Source organism: Polistes canadensis, unplaced genomic scaffold (genome assembly GCF_001313835.1).
Source record: "Polistes canadensis isolate GaletaPanama2010 unplaced genomic scaffold, ASM131383v1 scaffold_1, whole genome shotgun sequence".
Lineage (NCBI taxonomy): Eukaryota > Metazoa > Arthropoda > Insecta > Hymenoptera > Vespidae > Polistes > Polistes canadensis.
The window spans coordinates 2,433,391-2,458,712 of record NW_014569548.1 but is presented as its reverse complement, the minus strand read 5'-3'; the positions used below and the strand labels follow the sequence as shown (position 1 = coordinate 2,458,712).

Here is a 25,322-nt window from a genome sequence, read left to right as displayed (position 1 = left end):
GCGAAACTGACATTTAAATTGATTAGCGTATAATATGATCTAGCATTATAACTCGTAATCTGTTTTTGAATCATCAATTGTACTACAATAACGTGTTTTCGTTTTTTCAATTCTAATAATATATTATGAAAACACACACACACACAAGATTATTATATGCATGAAATAAACACTAATTAAAATCGATATGATTGTCATTAAAGCCTTTTGAAAGATTATATTATCTATGATATTTAATATTGTATAAAAAAAAATCATGCAAATGAAGTAAACGCAAAATAATTTCTCAAAAATGAAAGAAAATAAACTCTGATTCGGAAATATTATTCTGTAAGGATATTTTTCTATGCAGAGAGAATAAGATAATTTTACGATTACGTTTCATCGATCTCTTCCCATTCGACCTAAATACAAGAAAGACGACTGACGTCTCTTTAAAACACACGAGACGATCCCTCGGTTTCTGGCGGGAGAAAATTCAAATCGTTCGTCGGGAAAGCCGAACGCGTTTGAAGATTACCGACGTCGCCCCGTACGGTCTATCGATTCTTGCCGAAGATTTCCGAGGTTAGCCGAGTAGGATCAAAGTGACGTACGTCAGTCAGTGTGGGCCGACCCGCGATCCGTCTGTCGATTTCACGGAGTTTCTTGGACGTGTTTCTCGCGGAAGGAAGCTACCGTTTTTCGGTAAAGAATCATGTATTCGATCGTTTAATCTAGCGCCGATGCGCTACCAAAAATTGGAAAGACGACTAGACATTTTTTTGCGTTCGCATGCCTTGCAAAAAGGAGAAACCTTTGGTTCCTATACATTCGTGTTCGCGCCCCGATCAATCTTCAAGATCACAATTCTCCCTGCGCGCTTATCCTCTTAATTGGGTCTTATTGTTGGTAGGATAAACGCTAAATTGACAGCGTACAGCCCGTTCTTTTGTCTCAAGGTAATACTCGAATCATCGCGACCGACATCGATCGTCATGACCTAACCTTGAAAAAACGTAACGTCTCTAACAAATTTTCGATACATTTCCTGCGATATCAGATTATGTTTTTCTTTCAGATACAGCCCGCTTGCTAAACTACGGGTGTATGATTATGGCAAACACTCAAAATCCCGGTACGTAATTTCGATGTCACAGTTACACTATAGTCACATTTTTTTTTTAATCTTGTCTTTTAATAATGACAATTGCGAATTAATCATTTTTAAATGTCATTGATTGTTTCGTTAGTATACTCAATTTTTTGTACAAGGGGTGGGGACGCTCAATTAATCATTATAAAATAAAGGTCAATGGTGATAATATCTAGTTTTCAATGAATATGATTAGAATATTTTCTTTTAGGCATGGACCCCTGGGTGATTCAGCCAAGGGAACGGGCAAAATACCAAGAACAATTTGATTCTTTAAGGCCAATCAATGGGATTATTACTGGTGAACAAGCGAAGGGTCTTCTCTTAAGATCACAACTTCCTCCTGTTGTTCTTGGACAAATATGGTATAAGATCTATTTAATATATATATATATATATAGTACTTGTTACATACAAAAATCATTCCCTTCTTAATATATTTTTTACAGGTCACTATCGGATACAGATGCAGATGGAAAAATGGATATAAACGAATTTTGCATTGCTTGCAAATTAATAACTCTAAAACTACGTGGGTTTGAAATTCCTAAAACATTACCTTCGTCTCTTATTCAAAGCTTAAAAGCTGCTTCCACCGGTAAGTAATGTTTCATTAATTAGTATAAATAAACTTTTAACTTTATCGATAAGGGTTATTATTTTTTAATAGGCAACCTTGCTGCTGGTTTAACTAATGGTGCAGCTACTATACCAACCCAAAATAATATTACTTCTTTAGTCAATTTGACTGGCACTGGAACTGTACCAGTGCAACCATTAGTTGGTGTAATACCAGTTAGTACTCCTCCAGCACGTCCTTTGATTGGTCCACCATCCAATGGAACAATAGGACGTCCGTCTACACCTGCTTCACCCATGACATTACCAGGTAACTTTATTGATTTATTTGATTTTGAAATCTTGGGTATGTCCTCTTGTAGCTGCACATCATAGTATACAATGATAATTCATAAGAACTCTCTCAAACATATACACTATCATTATATAATCTACTTCGACCAAGGCATACTAGCATATCCAAGCTATGCCGATGAGTATAAACATTGTGGAATGATTAGATAAACCACCATTTGTGCTGCACAGACTATTCTCACTGCAGAATTCTAATGATTACTATTGTCACTAATACTTTGGCTTAAATATAAAACAAAATATTTATGAAATAATCAACAACATATTTCTACATATAACTTATGCATCATACTATACAGCATCGCGACAAAATAGACAGAATGTGGCCAGCAATATACATGCCACAACCCACACACCATCTAAGCCACCCGCTCGACCTGCACCACCCTCTGTGGGTATGTTAAAAGTACTGAATGTTCGTTCATATATGTGAATAAATCTATGTGTGACTAATTGTATTGTATATATAACAAGCTTTTTCATAATTGCTTCTTGAAATATGGTCTGTTTATTTATTTTCAAAAAACTCTCTTTATTCTTCTGTGAATGGCTTTACTGGTAGCATGTGACAGCAATGCATTTTGAAAGGTGAATCAAAGTATGAATGCAATGTTTTATAAATCCAACAAATTAAGACAAGCCTTATAACTGTCTTTCAGTATTCATTTTAGTCTAAATTTTTATTACATTCTATTAATATTTAGCATTATTTATTTTTTCAAAAATCTAGAACAGCTCATATATTATAGCAGGAGACATATATTTACTAAGTTTCCTATATTTATTAAAAGTATGGTATTATCGTATTTTTTAAACACAAAAATGTATAAATATATCTTTATAAATATCTGTATTTATATGGAAGTGTATTTATTTACTTTATACTTTCTTATTATTATATCTACTTATATTATGAAGCTTTAAAAAATTTACAAATTTTCTATTTTTAGAAATTATACTTGATACTCTTTTGCTCTTTTTATTCAAAAATAATCCTTTCTTTGTAATTTACATCCTTTTTTTTAAAGAAATGATTATTTCTTTGTAAAACCTTTAACAACACCTCTATTTGTGCTGCAAAAAAAGGAATCGTGCCTTCCACAAGTACACCAAGCACTGGTCCACCTCAAAGACCAACACCACCTTCTAGTATTGGTATGTGTAAAATTGAAGAAATAATTTCAAGATTTTAATGATTATAAATATACACGATATACATTGTACATGCTAAATCTATGGAAGTACATTTATTTTAAATTTGTTCTTCAAATAAAAAGTATGAAGCACTAGGTATCTGAGTATTTAGGAAATGATTCCTTTTTATTAAGTCAATGTTCTTATTAAATGTTTTGTGTTTGCTAAAAAAAAAGAGAATGTTTTGACACTATCTTCTTTACACGTATTTTAGTATTATCTTTTTATATTATCTTTTTTATATAAAATTATGTAAATTTTAATTACAGGATCTAATTTTCCAACTGCCACAAATGTTCCACCACCAAAGCCAGCACCACCTTCATTTCCAAATAGCCCAGTTGCTGCAATGTCTCCGGCCAAAGCTTTACCAACTGCTGCAACAGCTATTGTACCTCCTATTCAACCAATGCAGTCAATGACGACTTCTGCTATAGGTAAAGTATTTAATACACATACAATATATTATTTTTAATAATATAAAAAATGAATATTCAATGTAAATATATATTAACTTTTATGTTTATTTAATTATTTCATTACAGATTTACTCGATCTTGATTTATCAGAAGGTATACTAAGAAAAAAAAGATTGTACAAGAAGTACGATATTATAATTAACAAAATGCTTTCTGCTAATATCAAAAATAGTTTAGGCCATTGCCTCTAAATATTATCATATATTTGCTCTTAATATTTAATGCTGGTATTCTGTTTATTATAGAGTATTCTATAATATGATATGAATCATTAATTATTAAATTTTCGTCGAAAAATATTTTAATAAGCAAAGTTGTTTTATAATTGCTGTAACGCTTCTTAACAAATTTACCCCGGAGATAATAATTGTACTCTATATTAAAATTTTATGCAGTTTTATTGAAAAATTTGTTGTAGAGCAAAAATTCACATATATATTGCTCTTCCCCAATTATTCAAAATTTTATGTAATATTAATCTAATCATTTCCATAACAGTATAGCTATTTGCCAGTTGTCTGTAATTTTTTATATTAGAGTTATAACGTGCGCACGCGTGTGTGTGTATATATTTTAAAACTGTTTGCTTTTATATACAGAAATAAATTGTACTTTTTTTTTACAAGTAGTTTATTGTAACAGGTGCCCCAGCAGTAGCTCCAATCGCACCTTTAAATACAAACCCAACACCGATTGCTGCCTTTGGTATGGGACAAACAATGCCAATGCAACCACTTTGTACTGGCATGGTTGCTCCAATGACAGGAGGAAGTACTATTATGTCATCAATTCCTCCATTGGCTACTGGTATTTTATAACTAATGTTTCATACAAATTCATTTACATGTTAATAAAATTAATAAAGAAGATAAAATATTGCTATAAGTAGAAAAATACAAGATCATAAATAATTTTACTTTTTTATCACAGGTACAGGTGTTGTATCGACACCTCCAGTTGTAGGTTTACCATTAGTATCATCAACAACAAGTGGTGTGCCACCAGTAAATGGTACAACTGTTCATTCACCAGTATCCACATGTACACCATTAAGTACAACTGCTAGACCACCAAGTATAGATAGAGTGGGTTCAGTAGATTCTCAGCATAGTCAACATTCAGTTGGATCTCCGCAATCTGTAGAATGGGCTGTACCTCATCAAACAAAATTAAAATATACTCAATTATTTAATACTTGGGATAGGACAAGATCAGGATTTTTGTCTGGGCCTCAAGCTAGAAACATAATGGTGCAGTCGGAATTACCTCAACCAATACTAGCACGTATATGGTACATCTACATTTAAATTCGAATATATGACTTTTATTATAATCATGATTCTAAGTATTATTTTGATACACTTATTTATAGGGCATTAGCAGACATGGATTCTGATGGTCGTTTAGGTTGTGACGAATTTGTATTGGCAATGCATTTATGTGATTTAGCTAAAGGAGGCGAACAAATCCCTAATACTCTTCCACTGGAACTTATACCTCCCATATTTAGAAGACAACGTCAGGGTAGCTTGACACAATCACAAGGTTCTGTAGAAAGTATTGATCCATCTGCTGGTATGCCGCAGGTATGATTCATCACCTCTAAAATTTTGTCACATAATTTGATGACATGTTCTTTTTATTATATTTTATATTTATTTTGTGTAAAGACTTCATTTGAAGACAAACGAAAAGAAAACTTTGAAAAAGGGCAAGCAGAACTAGAGCGTAGACGTAAGGCTCTTTTGGAAATCCAGCGAAAAGAACAAGAGGAACGTGAACGAAAAGAAAGAGAAGAAGCAGAAAAACAAGAAAAGATTAGGTAAATATTTGAAATAAAAGGAAGCGTTGTAGTATGTTTAATTTATTAATTTCTTTCTCTTTGTTATAGATTGGAACAAGAAAGACGTCGACAGGCGGAAATTGAGAAACAAATGTTAAGACAAAAAGAAATTGAACAAGAAAAGGAAGAACAACGAAAACGTGCTCATGAACAAAGAGAAGCTGCAAGAAAGTAAGTTAAAATATTTTGAAGATGTAACATACATTAAATAATGAAATATAATATAAATATCAAATAAACAGAGAAATGGAGAGACAGAGACATTTAGAATGGGAAAAACAGAAATCACAGGAACTTCAAGCACAGAGGCAAAAAGAACAAGATGTTTTACTTAAATTAAAAGCAAAGAACCAAACTCTAACTATAGAACTTGGAACATTGGTAAGTATATAATATAAATCAACTATATTTAAGTTACTTTTAATATTATTATCAATATTCCAGAATGATAAAGTGAAAGAATTATCGCAAAAGATTTGTGATACTCGGGTTGGTGTCTCAAGTGTAAAAACAACGATCGATGGAATGAGATTTACTCGCGATTCGCAATTGCAAGAAATGACAGCTTTAAAAAATAAACTTCGTGAACAAAATCAAAGGTTATTATCACTTAGTCAGGAAAAAGCACGAATAGAAGCAAAGAATAAACTAAATTCCACTCAAGATACTGTTGGCCAAGAAGCGATAAAAATGGCATTTGATAATAAACAAATAACTCTCAAGCAAATGAAAGATAAAATTGCTGATATGCAACAACAGGTACATATATGATTTATTACCGTGATTGAATACATCAAATTTCGTGATTTCTTAATATATCATAAATTTATAGATTGATGCTAAAATGACTGATATAGAAAATAATAATGGTCAACTTGAAGATATAAAAACACAAATGAAAAATTTAATAGCAGATTGTAAAAAATTATACATTACATTTGAAGACAAGAAAACAAAAGTTTTGGAACTTAGAGTAAGTAATGGAACAGGTGCTGCAACAGATTATACAGCATCAGCATGGGGTGACGATTCTTGGGGCGATACTGAAACCATAGTACGTGACAATGATTGGCCTGTTAACGATACCGCTATTATTACGAATACAACAGAAAAGCCTAATGCAGAAGTTATGAAATACAGAGCATTATATGAATTTGTAGCAAGAAATCAAGACGAAATATCATTCCAACCTGGTGATATTATTTTGGTAAGCTTATTTATACAAAAAAAATTCATGAGAAAGATTAAAATACTAATAAGTTTTTTTATTGTTATAGGTACCACCTGTTCAAAATGCAGAACCTGGATGGATGGCTGGCGAAATACGTGGTCATACTGGTTGGTTCCCAGAGTCATACGTTGAACCAATAGATTCTAGTGCTACTACTGACAGCACATTTATGCAACAAGATAGCGTGGAAAAGCGAATATTAGAGTATGTTACAATCTATTTAAACGATTAACGTATCACAATTAAACTATTATTTATTAAACTTTCTGTCGCAGAGGTATTGCTGAAGTTCCCGAAAATGTATCTGATGCAGGATCTCTCGGTGGTGAAGCTCCTACAGTTGAAGCTATAGTACCAACCTTAGGATTAGGTGTTGCTTGTAATATACAAGCAACTGCTTTATATCAGTACCGTCCTACTACAGAACAACATCTTTCCTTTGATAAAGGAGATACTATTACTGTCATTGAACAACAGGTTAATATATATAAATACATTTACAATTAAATTAAGTCATTTTCTACATACAAATTATTTTATAGAATGATTGGTGGTATGGCGAATTAAGTAATAGAACTAAAGGTTGGTTCCCTAAATCGTATGTAAAAGAAACTACCATCAATGATAAAGATATTGTTGCTTCTGTGGATGACGGTCTCAATGAATATTATATTGCACTTTACCAATATGCTTCAGCTGAAACTGGTGATCTTAGTTTTAATCAGAATGAAGTTATTTTAGTCATCAAAAAAGAAGGTGATTGGTGGACAGGATGCATAGGAGACAGAACTGGAATTTTTCCTTCTAATTATGTTGAGAAATGTGATGCGCCTATTCAGGTATTTTTGGAAGATAGATGAATAGTGTTTAAATGTATTTTCTGTGACTGCATATTACTGATGTATATGTGTGCAGGGTGTTCCTTTGTCTACTAATGCTACTGAACAAAATACCGCTGTAGTTACTAATACCACAGAAAATCAAGAAGATACAACTCTTACAACGACGCAAACACCATCAGTATGTAATCATATGATTTTTTAATATTTTATTTAAGCTAATAATCTTATCAATACTACTATATAGTAGTAATACGAAGTATGCTAAGTGTATGTAATAACTACTAGATTATTCCAGTAACACACACATAAAGCTGTAGTAATGTTGAGTAGCTAATATCATAGATAAAATTCGAAACGTTTTTTAACTCAACATTAAATAATTATCTCACTATACTACAAAATCGTGTAAAATACATTTACTATAGTAAAATCATTCAAATTATGTTATTAAAGTTGTATCAAATAATTACATATATTTGACGAATGGTTAAACATTAAATAGTAAGCTAGCTTTCCTATACATTTGTTTAGCAATTAGAAAAAACTGCTGAACAGCTTGAAGATGAAAGAGCAGCTGCAGAAGACAGAGCAGAATTACCTGACTTCACTGCTATGGCTACTCAACAGGTAAACAGTGTAAATGTAGCTCTTAATTAATTTTAAAATTTTGTGAAATATATGTACAAAAGTTTCATATTTTATGACATTTAATTGCTTACTGCCTCATTTATGCCACTGATGCCCTGGTACTGCAGTATCATAAGGTATTTTGCTATTTGCAAAAAGTAATTTGTGCGTCCTTAATTATTAATAATGTAACATTATTATTATTTTTTTTTTTAATATCATGTATACATAAGTGTGTAGAAGTTATTTTTTACTTTGTTTGACTATATAGCGAGGAAGAAAACCTGAAATTGTACAAGTTATTGCACCTTACCAAGCTACTAGTGCTGAGCAGTTAGATCTACAAAGAGGACAATTAATAATGATTCGTAAGAAGACGGATAGTGGATGGTGGGAAGGAGAACTTCAGGTATTTATTACTTATTCATATAGGTGTATTTGTCCCTATACTACTAAAGATTTATTTATTTCATTTTTATCTAATAGGCACGTGGAAAAAAGAGACAAGTTGGCTGGTTTCCAGCATCTTATGTTAAACCATTAACTAGTAGTAGTAATAGAAGTACACCTGTCTCTCATGGTTATCAAGATTCACCAACAGATCCAAATGTTGGTTAGTTGATGTATATATATATAATAAATAGAATTAGATTTTATATTTTTTTATGATTATATTACTCGGGATTATTGGCATCTTTACAGAACGTGTTATGGCTCTGTATCCGTACCAAGCACAAAATGAAGATGAGTTAACGTTTGAGAAAGGTGATGTTATAACAATGATTGCCAAAGATGAAGAAACATGGTGGAAAGGCGAATTAAATGGAGTTTCTGGACTCTTTCCTAGCAATTACGTCTCTTCTATGTGTAAGTATTCAAAAATTCTAATTATCATTCCAATGAATACAATATTTTATGTAATATTTTGTAACTTTTATATTATATGAATATAAGTAGTTTTTGCAACCCTTTTTGAAATATTTTAGAATAAAAAGAATCTGTATTTTCCCTCCTTTATAAGCAATTTTATATTAGTAAATTCATGTTTTAATTTACAGTTACATGAAATTATTATAATTGATTAAATATATAGATTAAGAAACATAGAAAATCTGTTTTATATACAAGCGGATAGATGGACGACCGTCAGGAAAATTTAATTGCTATAACAAATTATCATCTTATTAAAAATATCATATATTTCTAACGATCTCCGAACATGTGCATTTATAAAAAATTTAACTTATTAACAATTTTATAAAAAGGTTATTAAAATTACCTTATTTTTTATATTTTTAAGTTTTACTTTACATGGACTGTATATTTGTTACAATACACAAAGAATTATAGTTCATTTAGATTTACTACACTACACACACACACACACACACACACACATACAATGCTTTGTTTAATATAATAATTTATTCTTTTTAATCAATTTAATTTTATATAGGGAACATTCTTTGAAGACTTCTAAAAGAATTCTTTTTATTATTTTATTAAGTAGGAAGGTAATAAATATAGGTATATATTGTTTATATCATATTCAATATAACTAACAAAGAGAATTCTAATTCCGTATCTAGTCAAATATATATAATATCTATGGATCTTTCTCTTCGTCATTTATATTATTTATTCACTTCATTGTATTAGTTAATGAGAAATGATGTACGAAATGGCAAAATTGTTTATTATTACTTATAATAATTACTATATCTGCTTATTGCTTTGGTGCAGCTATCATTCTTTCTTGTGTTTTAGAGCTGGCTTAAAAAGTAACATATGTTACTTATTTTACCCTTTATAGTTCTTACAATAATCGTATGATACTATTCTTTCTACTTGTGAAAAAGAGCCTGCTTGTCTGCCTGCATGCTTGCCTGTCCGTCCGTCTGTCCGTTTGAGGTAGCCGTTTCATTTTTCTATCAGTAATCTTAATTCTCTGTGTTTGTTATTTTTAAATAATTTATTTATAAAATATTTTCTACATAGATTGATGTTCTGCATACTTTTTACACAAATCGTGATAATGAAATATATTTTTCATTTACAATATTCTACTTAAGTCCATGTTTAAACATTTCAGTTTTACAAACTGTTCTCCAGGTTATTATTTTCAAATAATTTATTATTAATTCTTATTGTATTTTATATTATATATAATCACTAATTAAAATGTATCCATATTTCTGAAGTTTACATATACTAATCCGTTTATTAAATAGTAACCGTTAATAGATAAAAAAAACAGCTACCTCGATTATATCAGATTACTTGACACGATACTCAATGATTTTCCTTTACTAATTGTTGTATTTCGCATCTGCTTAACACGCAGCTTAAAGGATAGCAGAGCAGCACCGCAGCATTGCAGGCTAAAATAAAAACATCTGAAGTGCAATAAGAATGAATAGCAGATCCTACTCAGCACGGCGTATAACAACCTGAAGTCTCGACGGAGGAGACAGTGGGCAAAAAAGAAAAAGGGAGAGGGAGAAAAAAGAGATTGAGAAAGACTCAGGGCCGGTTCTTTGTCTTTGTATTAATCCATATTATGCAAGTCCTTTTCCTGTGGTGCAGGGTTCTTTATTCCCTTGTTATCATTGTCAGTTAAAGTTTGCCACTATCAAAATTAGGCGTTTTATCTTTTTAATATCTTGGAATGATTTTGTCACTGGCATTGTGCGTCATATATTATGCATAAAATAGTATGCGCATGTAAAGAGACATTAATTATAAATCATGATGCAAATACCATCAATATTACCTGATATGTGCACCAAGGTCTACCTCAGTTCATTATATACTCCAATGTGGAATCAAGGACAAATATTATTGAATATTTGGCATTCTCATTTTAGAAGTAATAAAACTAGCTTAAATATATTATGCCACTGTTACTTAATGTTTAAGTTAAACTTAAAATTTGATATGGTCAAACAAAATTAGACACTTTAGTAATGTCTTGCATTGATATACAAGTGACACTTTGAGCCCGGGTTATTAAAATATATATTATCTATGTTACTTTATCTTAAAAATATAAAATGCAAATATTATAGAGCATCGAAGTATAATAGTAACATATTTTAATGTTACAGGATACCAGAAGCTTGCCATAAAAGGCAATATAGGTCTATGTTCACATTGGAAATGGCTATTCATCATATTTAATGTTTAAATGTTTATCCTATAGATAAGAAAATTCTAATAATTATAGGAGAATTAAGGCTGTTAAATTCATGATCACCGGGCTTTAAGTGTTAAGTGTTTCTTAATCTTTAAAAAAATTGTTGTAATCTTATTAAGTTTGTCATCCCTACCTTCTTCAATATAATATTGCTTCCCAAAGTGTTTTTAATGTACGAAAGCGTGAAAATATTATGAGTATTATCGTTCACTTATTGTTGAAACTGCCCAATAGCATCATCAATGATGCTGTTTTCTGATATTTAAAAAAAGCGCGATTTGTATTATAACTGCATCATGACCAGGCCTAGAGCAGAAATTTGATAGTTATGTAATGGAAAGCCACTTCTAGACGATTTCTTTGTACAAAGTAAGCAGAGAAGGAGCTACAAAATATGTTGCATTTCTTTCGTATGTTTTCATACATTAATAATTTAAGTTTAGTATCCCTAACATAGACACATAATCGAATCTCTATACAAATGTTATTATTGTTAATTCTATTATTCTCTATACCTAATTTTCGAAAATTAAATGTTTATAGCTTTCTAATTTATACAGTATGCGAGTAGAAAAAAAACGAAATGTATGCGTGTGTGTATACATATGCACACCAATACATACACACATATATGTCAATTATATTTGCCTCCCCTTAGTACAATTTGTTAGTAAAAATAATTTGTTTCTATTTATTTAACTTTATCAATTGTTTTCTGTTGATCTGTAAACGCAACTAGCGTGCTCCTTCTTTAAAGCCTTTTATTATAGAGCCTAAAACAATGTCAGTCATTTTTATGACATCAGTGACACATCACTCTCAGATCACATAAATGATTAAATTGGTCGCGAGTGATTCGTTGAATAACATTACTTTGCAATGAACCAGTTTTGTCATTATTTTCTACATTCTATTTAAAAAATAATGAAGAATAGAGATATTGGAATGAATATTCTAAAATAATTTATTTACATATAATTTGCTAATATTCAACAATGCTATATAATTATTATAATAATATCTTATTTATTTTATATTCAGACGCTAACTTTACAATGTGATAATATTGTATTTGATCTTAATGAATCACAATATAAAATCTTTTTTGTCTTAATCCTATTAATTATTTATTAGTTTCATTATTTATATTGCATAAAAATGAGCAGATAAACGAAGATATAACTACTGGTTCCAAATAACTGAAGAAAAAATAAACAAACAAGCGCACAATAAATCATCAGTGTATTTATATACAAATTATCCTTTTACACATTCTATATACAGCTAAGCAAATATGTGTATAAATACATCTGATAAATTGCAAGAATTGTGTGCTTATTGTTAAGTACTCTAAATATACGCCCAATGTAATCTTTATCTAAACATGTTGATGATGTGTAAAGCAAGTTGTGCAACTGATTATCTTTAGAGAAATACCTGTGTAGCGCTTATTATCTCTAACAATAAGATTGTTACCATTTGCAGTCTATCCACATTGTTTGTTGTAATATCAAATCTCATAAATGAATCTCAGTAAAATAATATGTACTTCTCCATGGAGGACATTGTGAGAGTTTGAACAAAATCACAAGTCACTGCTTAATTTTATATGGATTTTGTTCATACTTTGTATGACTTGCTCTTGTCTTCTCACATGCATATATACAAATTTGTTCTATACATATGTATACATATCTATACACATATGCAGACACGTTCTTAAAAACGCTGATTGAAATAAAGTATCTATCTGTTGTAAAGTACTGTAGTGCGGACCAAGTGTGTGTCATTCAGTATTACCCAAACATGATATGTATACTTCTTATATGTTTATTCGTGCGTGTTTGTCCTGGATGAGTTTCCTACTTTCCAAATATTTTATGAAAAGCTTATTATATTCGTATAAAATTATTTATAATTTATATTATCCAAAATAATATACATGGTATAAATTAATAGAATATTTTCTTTTAAGTATCTCTAATTTTTCTTATTTATTTTCTGATGCTGTTCTTTAGATTTTTCTGTAGAGGTAAAATAAATTGTTTTATTTTGTCGCCAAGTTAAACAATTTTTTTGTTTCTGAGATAATGACCTTCCCAATAGGATAACATATCCTTGAAACAAAAATGACTATAACAAATTTAAGTATAATTAAATAATCCAGAAAATCCTTCTATAAATTTTATGTGTAGCAAGTAAGCTGACAACTGAACTGTTAATGGCAAGGCTTGATCCAATGGAGAGAAAACGTCAAGAATATATAAAAGAACTTATTACAACTGAACAAGCATATATAGAAGATATGAGACTAGTACATGAGGTATCTTTTATCATGTCATATTTTTGAATGTTTTATTAACAATTTATTTATAATCGTAAAAAGAAATATTATTCACACAATTTTTTTACAAGATATTCTTATTTTAATTTCTGTTTGATTTTATAGGTGTTTGAGAAACCTCTTATTGAAAGTTTAGTTTTAACTTTAGATGAGGTGGATAAAATCTTTGTAAACTGGAGAGATATTATAGCCTGTAATGATAATTTTTTAAGGTAATCATTTTAAAAGAACAAAACAAGAAAAGTATGCATATTAACTTTTTTTTTTATTCCTAGGACTTTAAGGATAAGAAGAGAAAACAGTGAAGGTGGAATTGTTAGAATGATTGGTGATATTTTATGTGAGAATGTATGTTTGTATTTACTATAAAAATATATATATATATTTCTAATTTCATAGAATTGTTCATTATTTATATTTAATAAACTTTCAGATACCAAGAATGTCAGCTTATATAAGATTTTGTAGTTGTCAAATATCTGCTGCTGCATACCTTCAACGATTAACAGAAACTTTACCAGAATTCGTTGCAGTTGCGCATGCTTGTCAGCAAGATCCAAGAACCAAAGGAATGCCACTTAGCTCGTTTTTAATTAAACCTATGCAAAGGATTACAAAATATCCACTTATTATTAATAAAGTAAGACTTATTTTTATTTATGCATCTTCATTCTTAAATACTAATTAAATATTAATTTCTTCTAATGAAAATTATAGATTTTAGAACACACACCACCTGATCATCCAGATAGACAGTATCTTCAAGAAGCATTAGCCAGAGCTGAAGAATTTTGTACACAAGTAGAATTACTAATAAAATATTATCTTTATTTCATAGAAGGCTAGTTATTTTATCTAATTCGTATCATTTAATTTTAGGTAAATGAAGGTGTAAGAGAAAAAGAAAATAGTGATAGACTAGAATGGCTGCAAAATCATATTGTATCTGATGGTCTTGAAGAGCAACTTGTATTTAATTCTCTAACCAATTCACTAGGACCAAGAAAATTATTACATTATGGTATTCTTCATAAGGTATTATAAAATGAAAATTTTGCTTTAATTGGAGAGAGAGAGAGAGAAGTATAATTATAATTTATAGATTATTTTTAAGAAATAATTTCCATATTTATATTAGGCCAAGAGTGGAAAAGAACTCGTTAGTTTTTTAACAAATGATTTTTTATTATTTGCACAACCAACAAAATCTTTACCAAGTGGACAACAATTTTCGTTTGAGCGTAATAAACACCAAAGATTTAAAATGTACAGGAAGGTATATTAATGAATCTCCTATAAAATATAAAATATAATAAATATTATTGAAATAAAAATATTTTCAATATTAATTATGATTTCGTCTTGCAGCCGATATTTCTTAATGAATTATCATTGCTATCCGATTTAGATACAAGTGGAAGTGGAAGTATAAATGGATTGGATGTCTTAGATAATACATCTAAAACTTTGAGACTTAAAGATTCAAAAAAGCCGATAATATTGATAGCACCATCAACAAGTGAATGTTCATTATGGAAGAAAAGAATTACCGAAGCACGCAGAACGTTTATGGAAAATGAAAAGACTCGTCTACAGAGACAGCGATCAAGTGAGTTTTTTTTTTTCATAATGCCATGTTTACTGTCATATTATTGTCAATACGTTTATCGTTTTCATATTACAATATAATTAGTCTTATTTCATAAATGACTTAAAATCATACGATAGTAAATAAACAAATCGCTACGTAGCTACGATTTGTTAGCTTTCCATTGACGCTTGTTGTTTCTAAAATTATCTATTTTATCAATTATTATTATTATTATTATTATTATTATTATTATTATTATTATTAAGTGGCGTTGGGAACTCGAAAGCTCATTGCCGCATATACCAAATCCCGCCAGTGTTCCCGTTCCTGAGCGCGATCCCTCCATTCGCGATCCTCATATCCCATTTCCTTAATATCCCTCCTAATATTGTCCTCCCATCTACGCCTTGATCTACCTAATGATCTTTTTCCATTGGATATACCAGTAAGTATTTTATACGCAGTTCGTTCCTCACCCATACGCGCCACGTGGCCAGTCCATCTTAATCGGCGTGATTTTATGACGGTCATAATGTCCGGTCTATTATACAATATACGCAATATTTTATCAATTAAGATATCAAAATGTGCAATAACATGTCACATATATGAATAAACAGAGCAGGCGCAGTTTGGAGCATGTGGACGTATTCTTGTAACTGTGTTTGAAGGTTCCAACTTGAAAGCACCGTCTGGTAAGCAAGCGCATGTTTTTTATGTTGCTTGCTGCTATGCTTGCTTTTATGCTTTATTATTATTTTGACTTGTGTGTAACTGCATGTGTATTTAAATCTTATCAAGAGGACAAATATATTGGAAATCTGAAGAAAACAACTCATGTGACAATAGAATGACTTTTCTAATGCTTGTTTGCTCATTACACTTACTAACAAAATATTGCATGGTTATAGTTTGTAGAAAACCACCGCAAGGCTATCTTCGATTAATTGTAGTGGAAGCTGAAGAACTTGCTATAAAAACAGGTAAAGCTTTACATTTTCCAGCAATGTATATATTTTTACACTTCGTGTATGAAAAAGCAAAAATCTATCACACATATATATCATTAAACTTTAATATTTGTTTAATCTGCACGCATTGATTTAATAAGCTTAATAACTATTTCTATTTAATAATTTGCAGCATTGAATGTATTTTAATCTTCTTTCTTTCTGTTCTATTTTAAATCTATGGTTTATTAGCTCTATATACATATATAAGTAAATGTCATACTTTAATAAAGAAACGCTATATAATAGAAACTAATTATTAAGAAAATATGTAAAATATAAATAAAAAATAAATATTTCTAATTTTAATTTTAATAATCAAATAACTTTCGTACAGGAAAATGTAATACATTCTGTAAGGTTTCTATGGGATCCCAAGAAGAAAGAACTAGTGTTGTTTCAGAAACAGATTGTCCTTTATGGGATACATCTATGCAGTTTCTAGTTAAGGATTTACACGAAGATACTCTTTGTATCACAGTATTTGACAAAGGCTATTACAGTCCTGATGGTATATTTTATACTATTTACAATTTATATATAAATTTTACTTTATACATTTTTATAAATTTTAATATATAAAATATTTGCAACACAGAATTCTTAGGCCGTGCAGAAATTAGGGTAGCAGATATCATGAGAGACAGTAAAAATGTTCGTGGACCTATTTTACAACGATTCAAGTTACGAGAAGTTGAAAAAGGTGACGTTATTTTAAAACTAGATCTTCGTTTATTCAATAGTAAATACAGTAATAGATAAACAATCATTTTTTCATTCTTTTCAAATATAATATAATATTTTTATTGACAAGTACACATATATAATTTTATGACGTTTAAAACCGCTCACTGCCAGAAAGACAATCGTTTACAATAAATCGTCATTTTCGCAGAGATATGTGTTTTAAAATATTAATTACAAAGTTTTATTCATAGTGAATAAGTGTATCAGTATTTCATTATTGATAATAGATTATGAACAAATTTTTATATAATATATTATACCTAATATTTTTAATGACGATGTGATATACGAGAATTAAATTAGTTTAATAATTTGCTATTGCAAATCAATGTAATGTTAAAATGTAAAAACATATTTTTGTAACAATATCTCAACTTTTTTTTGTATAAAAGGTTAATTTCTATTATTATTAAATGTTTTATATAAACCAAAAATATCAAAAAATAATAAAAAATCGTTGACCTATTTTTGGAAATCTTTTTCTGAAACTTGAAAGTTTTGTCTGTTGAATTAAAAAAATATTCAGTATTATATAAATATCATAGAATGCATATTAGATAAGATCTATCTGTGAGATACAATATATCAATATTTGAAAGGAATGTACAGTTTATAGAATGTTATATAATATATATGAAATACAACTGTAAAGATTACTTTTTGTACTAAATGTATTAGAGACAGGATTTCATTTACAAAGAGCATTTATATGAATAAAATGAAAATAAAGAATAAAATTATTTCGAATTTTATTCGTGATATGTTATATCTATGGCTGCTGTTAAAAAGCATCGATATATTTTACAATTACATTATAAATAAGAGAAAAAATTGGATACATAAATATAATATAACTACTACATAGATATCCTACACACTTCAGTCAACATGATACTTGTAATCAACAAGTACGTATATAAAAATATATTTTAACATATAATTAAATAATTAAATAAATACGTGTAATTATATAATATTATTATCACGAGATACACGATCCAATTTATCTTCGACCTTAATACACAAATGTGAAAGATCTCGTGAAAATTACACAACATTTTATAAATGAAATGTAACATGCCGATCATTATTATTATATTTCTCATATAATTAATAAAAGAAACCTCAATGATTCTGATAAAATTAGTATCATCGAAGATCTAAGACAATCTAATCTCGCACCGCTATTATATTTTTCCCCGTAATGATCAACCAATAGATCCCAAACACCACAGCGCAAGATTTTGGAATGCTTTTTCTTCGACAATAATTTCTTTTTGCGTTTCTTCGATATCTTTCTATTGTTTATTCTATTCTTAAATTAAACTCTACATCGAAAATTTAACAAATTCAGACGCATATTAAATAATTCTAATTTATAACAAAAGATATATTTTTATCCCGTAGATTTCTTACTTGGGATAAATAATCGATCTAGTCTAAGATGAGAAACGCCAAAAGAAATACAGGTGATCGAAGAGATATTTCCAACGAAAGATTTATATTTTATGATACCCATAAATTCTCTATATTCCTATAGAGTTTTCATCAAGCAGCAGAATCAACAGCCTCTTGTTGTATGTTTTTCGATATTGAAGAATTATCATTACTACTTTCACGTTTTTCCGTATTATCATCATTATCCATAGGAAATTCAAAAATTGGTTTAAATCCACCGAAAAGTTGTGGTTTGAAGTTCTCCGGATCGAACTCGCTTTTTTTTGACGATTCATCATCCGTATCGACAACATCATCAGTCTTTTCATCGTTAGATGTCGTTTTATCTTTAGACTCGATAACAACAACATTCCAACCATTTTTAGCTGGGGCTTCGGCTCTCAGACTGGCCACAAATGGTGCCATGAAATTCTGTGGAGATGGGGCAGAACTTGAAGAACTCGAAGGTTGCTGAGAGGGCAAGAGAACCGGTCGTTGATCGTTTCTATTAATTTTCGACCCATCATCTTTAACGTCGACATCTAGACGATGAGATGCTTCAGCCGTAGGTGTGTAAACATAAGCTATTGGTGTTGACGATGGATGATTATTGCTTGGCATACGATGAAGAGTTGCTGAGATAACGCCTTCATTTTTTCTTCTTGAAAAAGGAACGAAATCTTGCAGATAAGGTATAACATTTACGTGATCACTATCTTCCTTTTCCTCATCCCTTTCGTTCAACGGGCGACTCTCATGACGTTGATCGCTCGGAACAAGTATGGGTGTTTCTCTCACGGGTCCAGCGTATATGGAAGGATCTACTCTATCAAGAGAATAGGAAAAATCTCCGACAGGACGACCGTTGTAAAGATCGACCATTGTCGACTCCTCCTCATTGATCTTCTCTCTGTCCTTATCATCTCGAAGAAGAGTCTCCGGTGGAAGAGGACGATGTGGTCCTCTAGTTCCCACTACCACACTCTCGTCTTTATCCCCAGAATCATCAGGATCTATATTAACCGCAGTGTTCACAGGGTATACTACGTAAACCGGTGCCTCGGCTACTGAATCGCGAACATCTTTTCTATGTTCTATTTCTTGACCCATCGAGATTTTAACCTCTTGATCTGGATCGTTATTACTGGAAGTTGCCAAACCTGTTACCTCTTCGTCTTCTTCGAGCTCTCCTCGTTGTTGAATCATTTGTAAGGTGGTAACTCGTGGTGGATCTGCCGTTCTACGCCGCGGGAACAAAGGTGGCCTTGGTGGCATTTGAGGTGGTTCCTCTGAATACCGCTCGGATGTCTCTTCATCCTCCAATCGCAATTTCTGCTTTTGACCTGGCAACCGATTCGGCTGATTTGTATTCTCGTCGTTCTCTCCTCTGGAAGTTGGTTGTACTGCTGATGGATAACGAAATCTCTTGACCATTGGCTCACTTTCTTGAACAGGGGCAATATTTTCTGCTATTGTAGAAGATGATCCAGCAAGTCTGATAGCATGAATCGGTGGTGGGGGTGGATTCAATCTTTGAAGATATGATGGCGCAGGTAGTAAAGGTCTTCTCGATGGGGGATGAACGTGAGACGTTTGTCTAACCCTATTAAGATATGGTTGCGGTGCTGGTATTGTACCTATATTTTCTGAATTACGATGACCATGTGAGACTTTTGCATTTGGCCTGAATTGTGGCAATATGTTCGGTAATTTTGTGTCAGAAGGATATGGTCGTCTTCGGATCGCTAAGGAATCAGGTACAGGTGGTGGAAGGGGAGGAGGGGGAAATGGTTTTCCACGTGCAGGAGGTAAAGGAAGTCTTTGAGGTGGTCTTGGGTATTCGGGTCTTATAGTTCCACCATGCTGATAATGGAAATAATAAGATGGAGGTGGCCTTGGTCTTTCAGCAGGTGGTGTAAGATTTTCAGAAAGTTGAGGAAGATGATCGTCCATTGTTGAAACAGAATCTGGCTTATTGTTAATTTTTAAAGGTAATATCGTCGTTGAAGGTGGGAATTCTTGAACTGTACCATCAGCTTCGTTAATAATGACAATATGTTCTTCAACCGAATGTTTTTCTTCTTCTGGTTTAGGAAAAGTTACGCGATTAGGATCTTTTTCCTCATTTCGAACATCTTTCTGTTCCATTAGAACAGTACCTCGAACGATAGAGGATTGTATTCTTGATGACTCGATTTCGTTGTTATTTTTCAAAGGTGGTCCTGAATTCGGTGGCCACTGTTTTTGTGGACTATACCCGAAAGTAGATTCAACGGCTACCGATGGAAGAGCTACCGTTCTTTGTGGATCAGTCTCAAGCTCATAACCATCTTGATCAGTTGACACTTCACCGTATAATGGTCTAAACGATGCTTCTGCCCCTGTCAAACCTCCGTAAGGATTCTCACCAATTGCTGTACCAGGTGAATAGTAACCTCCGCCCTCCACATTTTGCCTATTTCCAAGTACGAAAGACACCGTATCCTGATCTGGTGGAACAACAATGTTACTCGTACTTCCTACTAGAATTTGTCCACCCATTCCAAGTGGTCGTTGATTAATAATCTGATGTCCTCCCACATTGGAAATCATACCATCAAACATTCCAGGTCTTCGATTATCGACAACATTCTCAAAGGTTGGCAGTTCACGATCATCGGAATCGATAGACATTGAAGTAACTGGATGTGGGACAACCTGAAATTGTAATGGATGGGTAGATACGATGTTGTTCGATGGTGATGATGGAGCCGAAGTAGAAAATGATATAGTCGGTCTCATTGTAGTACTTTCAGGTGTATTTGCGGTTGATTGAATAGTTGATGGAGTTGTACTCGGTGAAGCTGGTATTGTACTTGAACTTGTTGGTTCCTTAGGTACTTCCTTATCAAACGAATAATCCTGTTCTTCATTTGATTCTTCGTGCATGTCATAATCATCATACATATCATACTCTTCTTTTTTCGGAGGTAATTGTACCACAGGAGGTTCTCTGTGAGAAGATCCTGCGAGATTGTTTGGACTTTGATGATCGAAATTTATTGTTTCTTGAAATGTTTTCATAGGAATGTTAAACGAAGAAAGAATATCTTCATAATTATTACTGTTATCTGCCGTATATCGTACGGTACTTGTGCTTGATGGTTTCCAAGTGGTAACAGGTGGTGCTTTTGTGGTAGTAGACGTTGTAGTCGAAGGCGTAGTAGTCGTCGTTGTTGTGGTAGTTGTTGGTACTGTCGTAGACGTCGTCGATGGACGTAACGTAGTTGGTTTCATGGTGGTAGTGGTGGTAGTAGTAGTCGTTGTTGTTGTTGTAGTACTTATTTTTGGGATATGTGTTTTTTTAACAGGATAATATAAAGTAGTTTCTCGATGATAAGGCCTATGATTATATGTACTATAGCTATTCAAGCCACTTTGAACTTTCGTGTTCGCGTACGAACTCGAGATCAGTGGATATTTATCATTGGTGTACTTATCGGAAGAATAACGAACGGGAAGATTGAGAAAGTCGTGAAAACTCGGTGAATTTGGATTTATCTCATTCGGACTAACATCGTCGGGATCTTTATTCTCAATTTTCTTGTTTTCCTTCGTGTGCAAATTAGCATCCTCTTTCAGTGCCACTTCACTTGTTTCCTTATCTTCATCATTATCGTCGTTTTCCTCGTAACGATCAGTGTAATTTAAGATTTTCACCGCCGGTGCTTTCTCGTAGTCGATTTTTCCAGTAATAGGATCTTTTTCTAAGGAAAAAGGCCTCCCACCATTGAAAGCGAAGGAAAATGGTGGCCCATATCGTGGACCTTCATCGTCCTTGGCTAAAGAGAAAGAACCGACGGTGCTTTCTTCGGCATCAAGATCTAGGTCAAGGGCGTCCAGTAGAGTCGATCTTCCTAAAGATATGTACTCGTGCTCGTTCGTTTGAGTTTTCGTTTTCGGATCATTATTGTCCAGGTGACCACCCATCAAATACTCACTAACCACTTCATTAATACTGGCTAGTGTAATTAATGACATCAACAGGATGGCTCGCATCTTTTTCGTTGATTTCTGAAACGGTTTGACGGAAATAATAATTAACAAATCTACTAGAAATTTTTCTCTATTCTATCTCTATTTAATAAAACGGAAGCTATTTAATCGTAAACTGTTATTAAGTTATCAGAAGGATGTACTAATGATCCAATCTCACTTAAATCCTATCTACTTCTTTTATCCTTCCCAACCAACGGATTTTTTAAATAAAAACGTAGGAAAAGTAAGAAGGAAGGTCTAACCGTCCTTCATGACCTACATTTACAGCCTATCGGACGTGTACGTATGTAGATCTTCTGTTCGTTTTATAGTACATACATATGCATATTCCGGATTTAACGTGACATTTAATTACGTTACTGTAAAAACATATCACCGTTGCTTCGTATATATCATCGGATGTTCTAATGAATATGAATAAAGTTTTAACAACGGTTAATACATACATAGGGATGATGAAAAGAGAAAATAAATGAACTACCTAACTTTAAAGAAAATTAAAAAAGAAATACAAGTTTACAAGGAACGATAATTTTAATAGGCATTTTTTTTATTCGAAAAATATTTTTAAATTTCATACTTTAATTACACTGCTTGCAATATAACTGCAAGCCAAGCGCACTATCAGTTGATAGAAAAGAAAAAAGGCTACGAGTAAACGAGCATCGCGTCTCACGTCGAACGGAATCGCGTTCCAACGGCTAACGGGTTTCATATTCTTTTCCTGTTCTTCTTTCTTCTCTTTCATTGCTCTCGCACGACATTCTACTAGGTTTTGTTGAGACTACAGCATACACCAGCTAACAACACTAGCTTCGGGCACCGTATTTGGCATTAGCATTTCGTTACTCGCACTTTCGAGCGGGCTTTCGATACCAGAAATGAAACATCCGAAAGGAATACTATTTTACGATTTATTTAACATATCCACTGAGAATTCGATTGTTAAATTTTTTAAATTTCATCATTTTGTCGATCGTTAAATTTTAAATTTGCCAAATTTTGTTGTAATAAAATTAAATATAATATAATAATAATTAATAAAAAAATAGGGATCTCAAATATATGTCTGCAATACAACAAATTTAAATAAACGATCTATTGGTTTTTGTTATTTAGATTTTCTTCAAAATACCATAACGATTTAATTTGTAATTCTCGGTTAAAATGATATTAATAATATTTACTATATAATAATAGAAAAAATATTTAATTCTCTAGAATTTAATATAAACTAATTATATATATATATATATATATATATATTTATTTTTTTTCTAATCTTTTTTTGCTAATTAACATTACTATCATAAATTCTACGAATATATCTACGAATTCGTATTTTCCGATATCGTTCGTTCTCATTATTTTAATGACGACGCTCTCCGGTATGACCGCGAGAAAAATGAGAGCGTTGACCGTAAAAGATAGACGCGGGTCGACGAACGGGTATTTATGTGGGCGGTAGGAAGACATCAGATTATTTCGATGAGCTTTAAAAACGTCCAAGGTCTTTTTCGGTCCTGGACCATGATCCTGACCGTGACCTTATCTTATGACCATAACATAACTTGGGTTGACTTACTTACTCAGAAGTTTCGACTGTTCGTTCTTGAATGCGGTTTTGAGTACGGTGACATGAATCATCGACATCCGTTCAACCTTATCAACGCGTACTAAATAGATATTTCTGCGTATGCACGAATCATACGTGCTACTTTCTAATTAACTTCGTATCACCTCTATATGAATTTTAATAAATTCTTTTTGTTTTTTTTTTTACTAATATTAATCTGCAAAGATTTAGAACACATTTCACCGACGATATACTATATTAATTTGATTTAATAATAAAATATAAAAAAGATAAGATTTCTCGTACGTTATCCAAATAAAATTACTTTGCCCTAACCACTTCCCCTTTCTTATAATAGTACCGAATGCCAACGGCATTTAATTACATCTTTATTTATGAACTCTAACTTGCAGATGAATAATAATAGAATCTCCCTCGATGTATGTCTGTTCCAACATTCTCACGTTTATTTGTTAATATAATTAATATTATCAGATATAGATCAAATTTTTACAATATTTCATAAATTATTATATTTACCTGATAAATCGAAGAACGAAGAGAAGGTGAACGCTTTTAGATCACCAACAAGGTCGAACCGGTCGATTACTCACACTCCTTCCGTGGATCCATAAGTAAAGAAGCTAACACGTGCTTGATTCTTGTACAAATCCCAGTTGACCGATGTTGCTGTATTCTTTGATATATTACGTGAAAGAGAAAAAGAGATAAAAGAGTGAGAGAGAGAGAGAGAGAAAGATAGAGAAAAAGGGGAAACTTGGTGGATGATTGATCGAGATCTCGAGGGACTTGTCCCTCTTCTTCTTTAGACGCAAAAGCGAGAGCCAACCGCCCTGGAAAGATGCGGCGCTCACCTTTAAGGATCAAACACTCGCAGTTCACGGAAACTCTCTCTCTACGGTCTGCGAGAAGGTCACGCGTCGACTGAAGAAGATGGACATTGTGATGGTAGCACGAAGACGACGATGTAGAGGCCACCGATGGTAGCATGAGGACGAAACTGTGTAAGAGAAGGAGGTAGAGGAGAAGGAAGAAGAGGAAAAAGAGGTGGAAGAGGAAAAGGTGCCTGAAGAAAGCG

The 25,322-nt window shown here is 31.8% G+C and overlaps 2 protein-coding genes across 12 annotated transcripts; one reads left to right on the top strand and one right to left on the bottom strand.

The window, feature by feature from the left end:
- The first annotated feature begins 575 nt into the window (after positions 1 to 575).
- LOC106793945 (intersectin-1) lies at positions 576 to 17,705 on the top strand. Of its 9 annotated transcripts, none has more exons than XM_014761251.1 (36): positions 576 to 941; positions 1,061 to 1,117; positions 1,347 to 1,500; positions 1,585 to 1,733; positions 1,806 to 2,024; positions 2,368 to 2,463; positions 3,155 to 3,223; positions 3,532 to 3,699; positions 4,384 to 4,548; positions 4,672 to 5,032; positions 5,114 to 5,327; positions 5,412 to 5,563; positions 5,633 to 5,755; positions 5,827 to 5,965; positions 6,029 to 6,343; positions 6,417 to 6,791; positions 6,862 to 7,019; positions 7,091 to 7,292; positions 7,358 to 7,654; positions 7,731 to 7,835; positions 8,189 to 8,284; positions 8,413 to 8,421; positions 8,556 to 8,693; positions 8,771 to 8,897; positions 8,987 to 9,151; positions 13,676 to 13,803; positions 13,930 to 14,036; positions 14,100 to 14,172; positions 14,258 to 14,464; positions 14,542 to 14,625; positions 14,704 to 14,859; positions 14,963 to 15,100; positions 15,193 to 15,433; positions 16,036 to 16,110; positions 16,763 to 16,936; positions 17,024 to 17,705. In XM_014761251.1, exons 2-36 carry the CDS (start codon positions 1,090 to 1,092, stop codon positions 17,185 to 17,187), a joined length of 5,571 nt encoding a protein of 1,856 aa, XP_014616737.1. In that variant the 5' UTR covers positions 576 to 941; positions 1,061 to 1,089; the 3' UTR covers positions 17,188 to 17,705. The 9 variants fall into 9 exon arrangements, with proteins under 9 accessions (XP_014616737.1, XP_014616780.1, XP_014616763.1 ...); XM_014761259.1 differs by having other exon boundaries at positions 590 to 687; XM_014761294.1 differs by lacking the exon at positions 2,368 to 2,463.
- Positions 17,706 to 17,827: 122 nt separating this feature from the next.
- Positions 17,828 to 25,273, bottom strand: LOC106793984. Of its 3 annotated transcripts, XM_014761343.1 has the most exons (3): positions 25,099 to 25,273; positions 24,764 to 24,920; positions 17,828 to 22,662 (listed from the first exon to the last, which is right to left on the bottom strand). In XM_014761343.1, the coding sequence occupies exon 3, from the start codon at positions 22,645 to 22,647 to the stop codon at positions 18,721 to 18,723; it is 3,927 nt and encodes a 1,308-aa protein (XP_014616829.1). In that variant the 5' UTR covers positions 22,648 to 22,662; positions 24,764 to 24,920; positions 25,099 to 25,273; the 3' UTR covers positions 17,828 to 18,720. The 3 variants fall into 3 exon arrangements, with proteins under 3 accessions (XP_014616829.1, XP_014616820.1, XP_014616837.1); XM_014761334.1 differs by having other exon boundaries at positions 24,764 to 25,273; XM_014761351.1 differs by lacking the exons at positions 24,764 to 24,920; positions 25,099 to 25,273 and adding an exon at positions 24,237 to 24,281.
- Between the last annotated feature and the right edge of the window lie 49 nt (positions 25,274 to 25,322).

Excerpts from the sequence above, each read along its gene's own strand:
- LOC106793984 (XM_014761334.1), bottom strand. The coding sequence starts at position 22,647 with ATGCGAGCCATCCTGTTGATGTCATTAATTACACTAGCCAGTATTAAT.
- LOC106793945 (XM_014761251.1), top strand. The coding sequence starts at position 1,090 with ATGATTATGGCAAACACTCAAAATCCCG. Across the intron at positions 5,966-6,028 it reads CTATAGAACTTGGAACATTG|AATGATAAAGTGAAAGAATT; the intron begins GTAAGTATATAA and ends TCAATATTCCAG. Across the intron at positions 14,465-14,541 it reads ATCCACTTATTATTAATAAA|ATTTTAGAACACACACCACC; the intron begins GTAAGACTTATT and ends TGAAAATTATAG.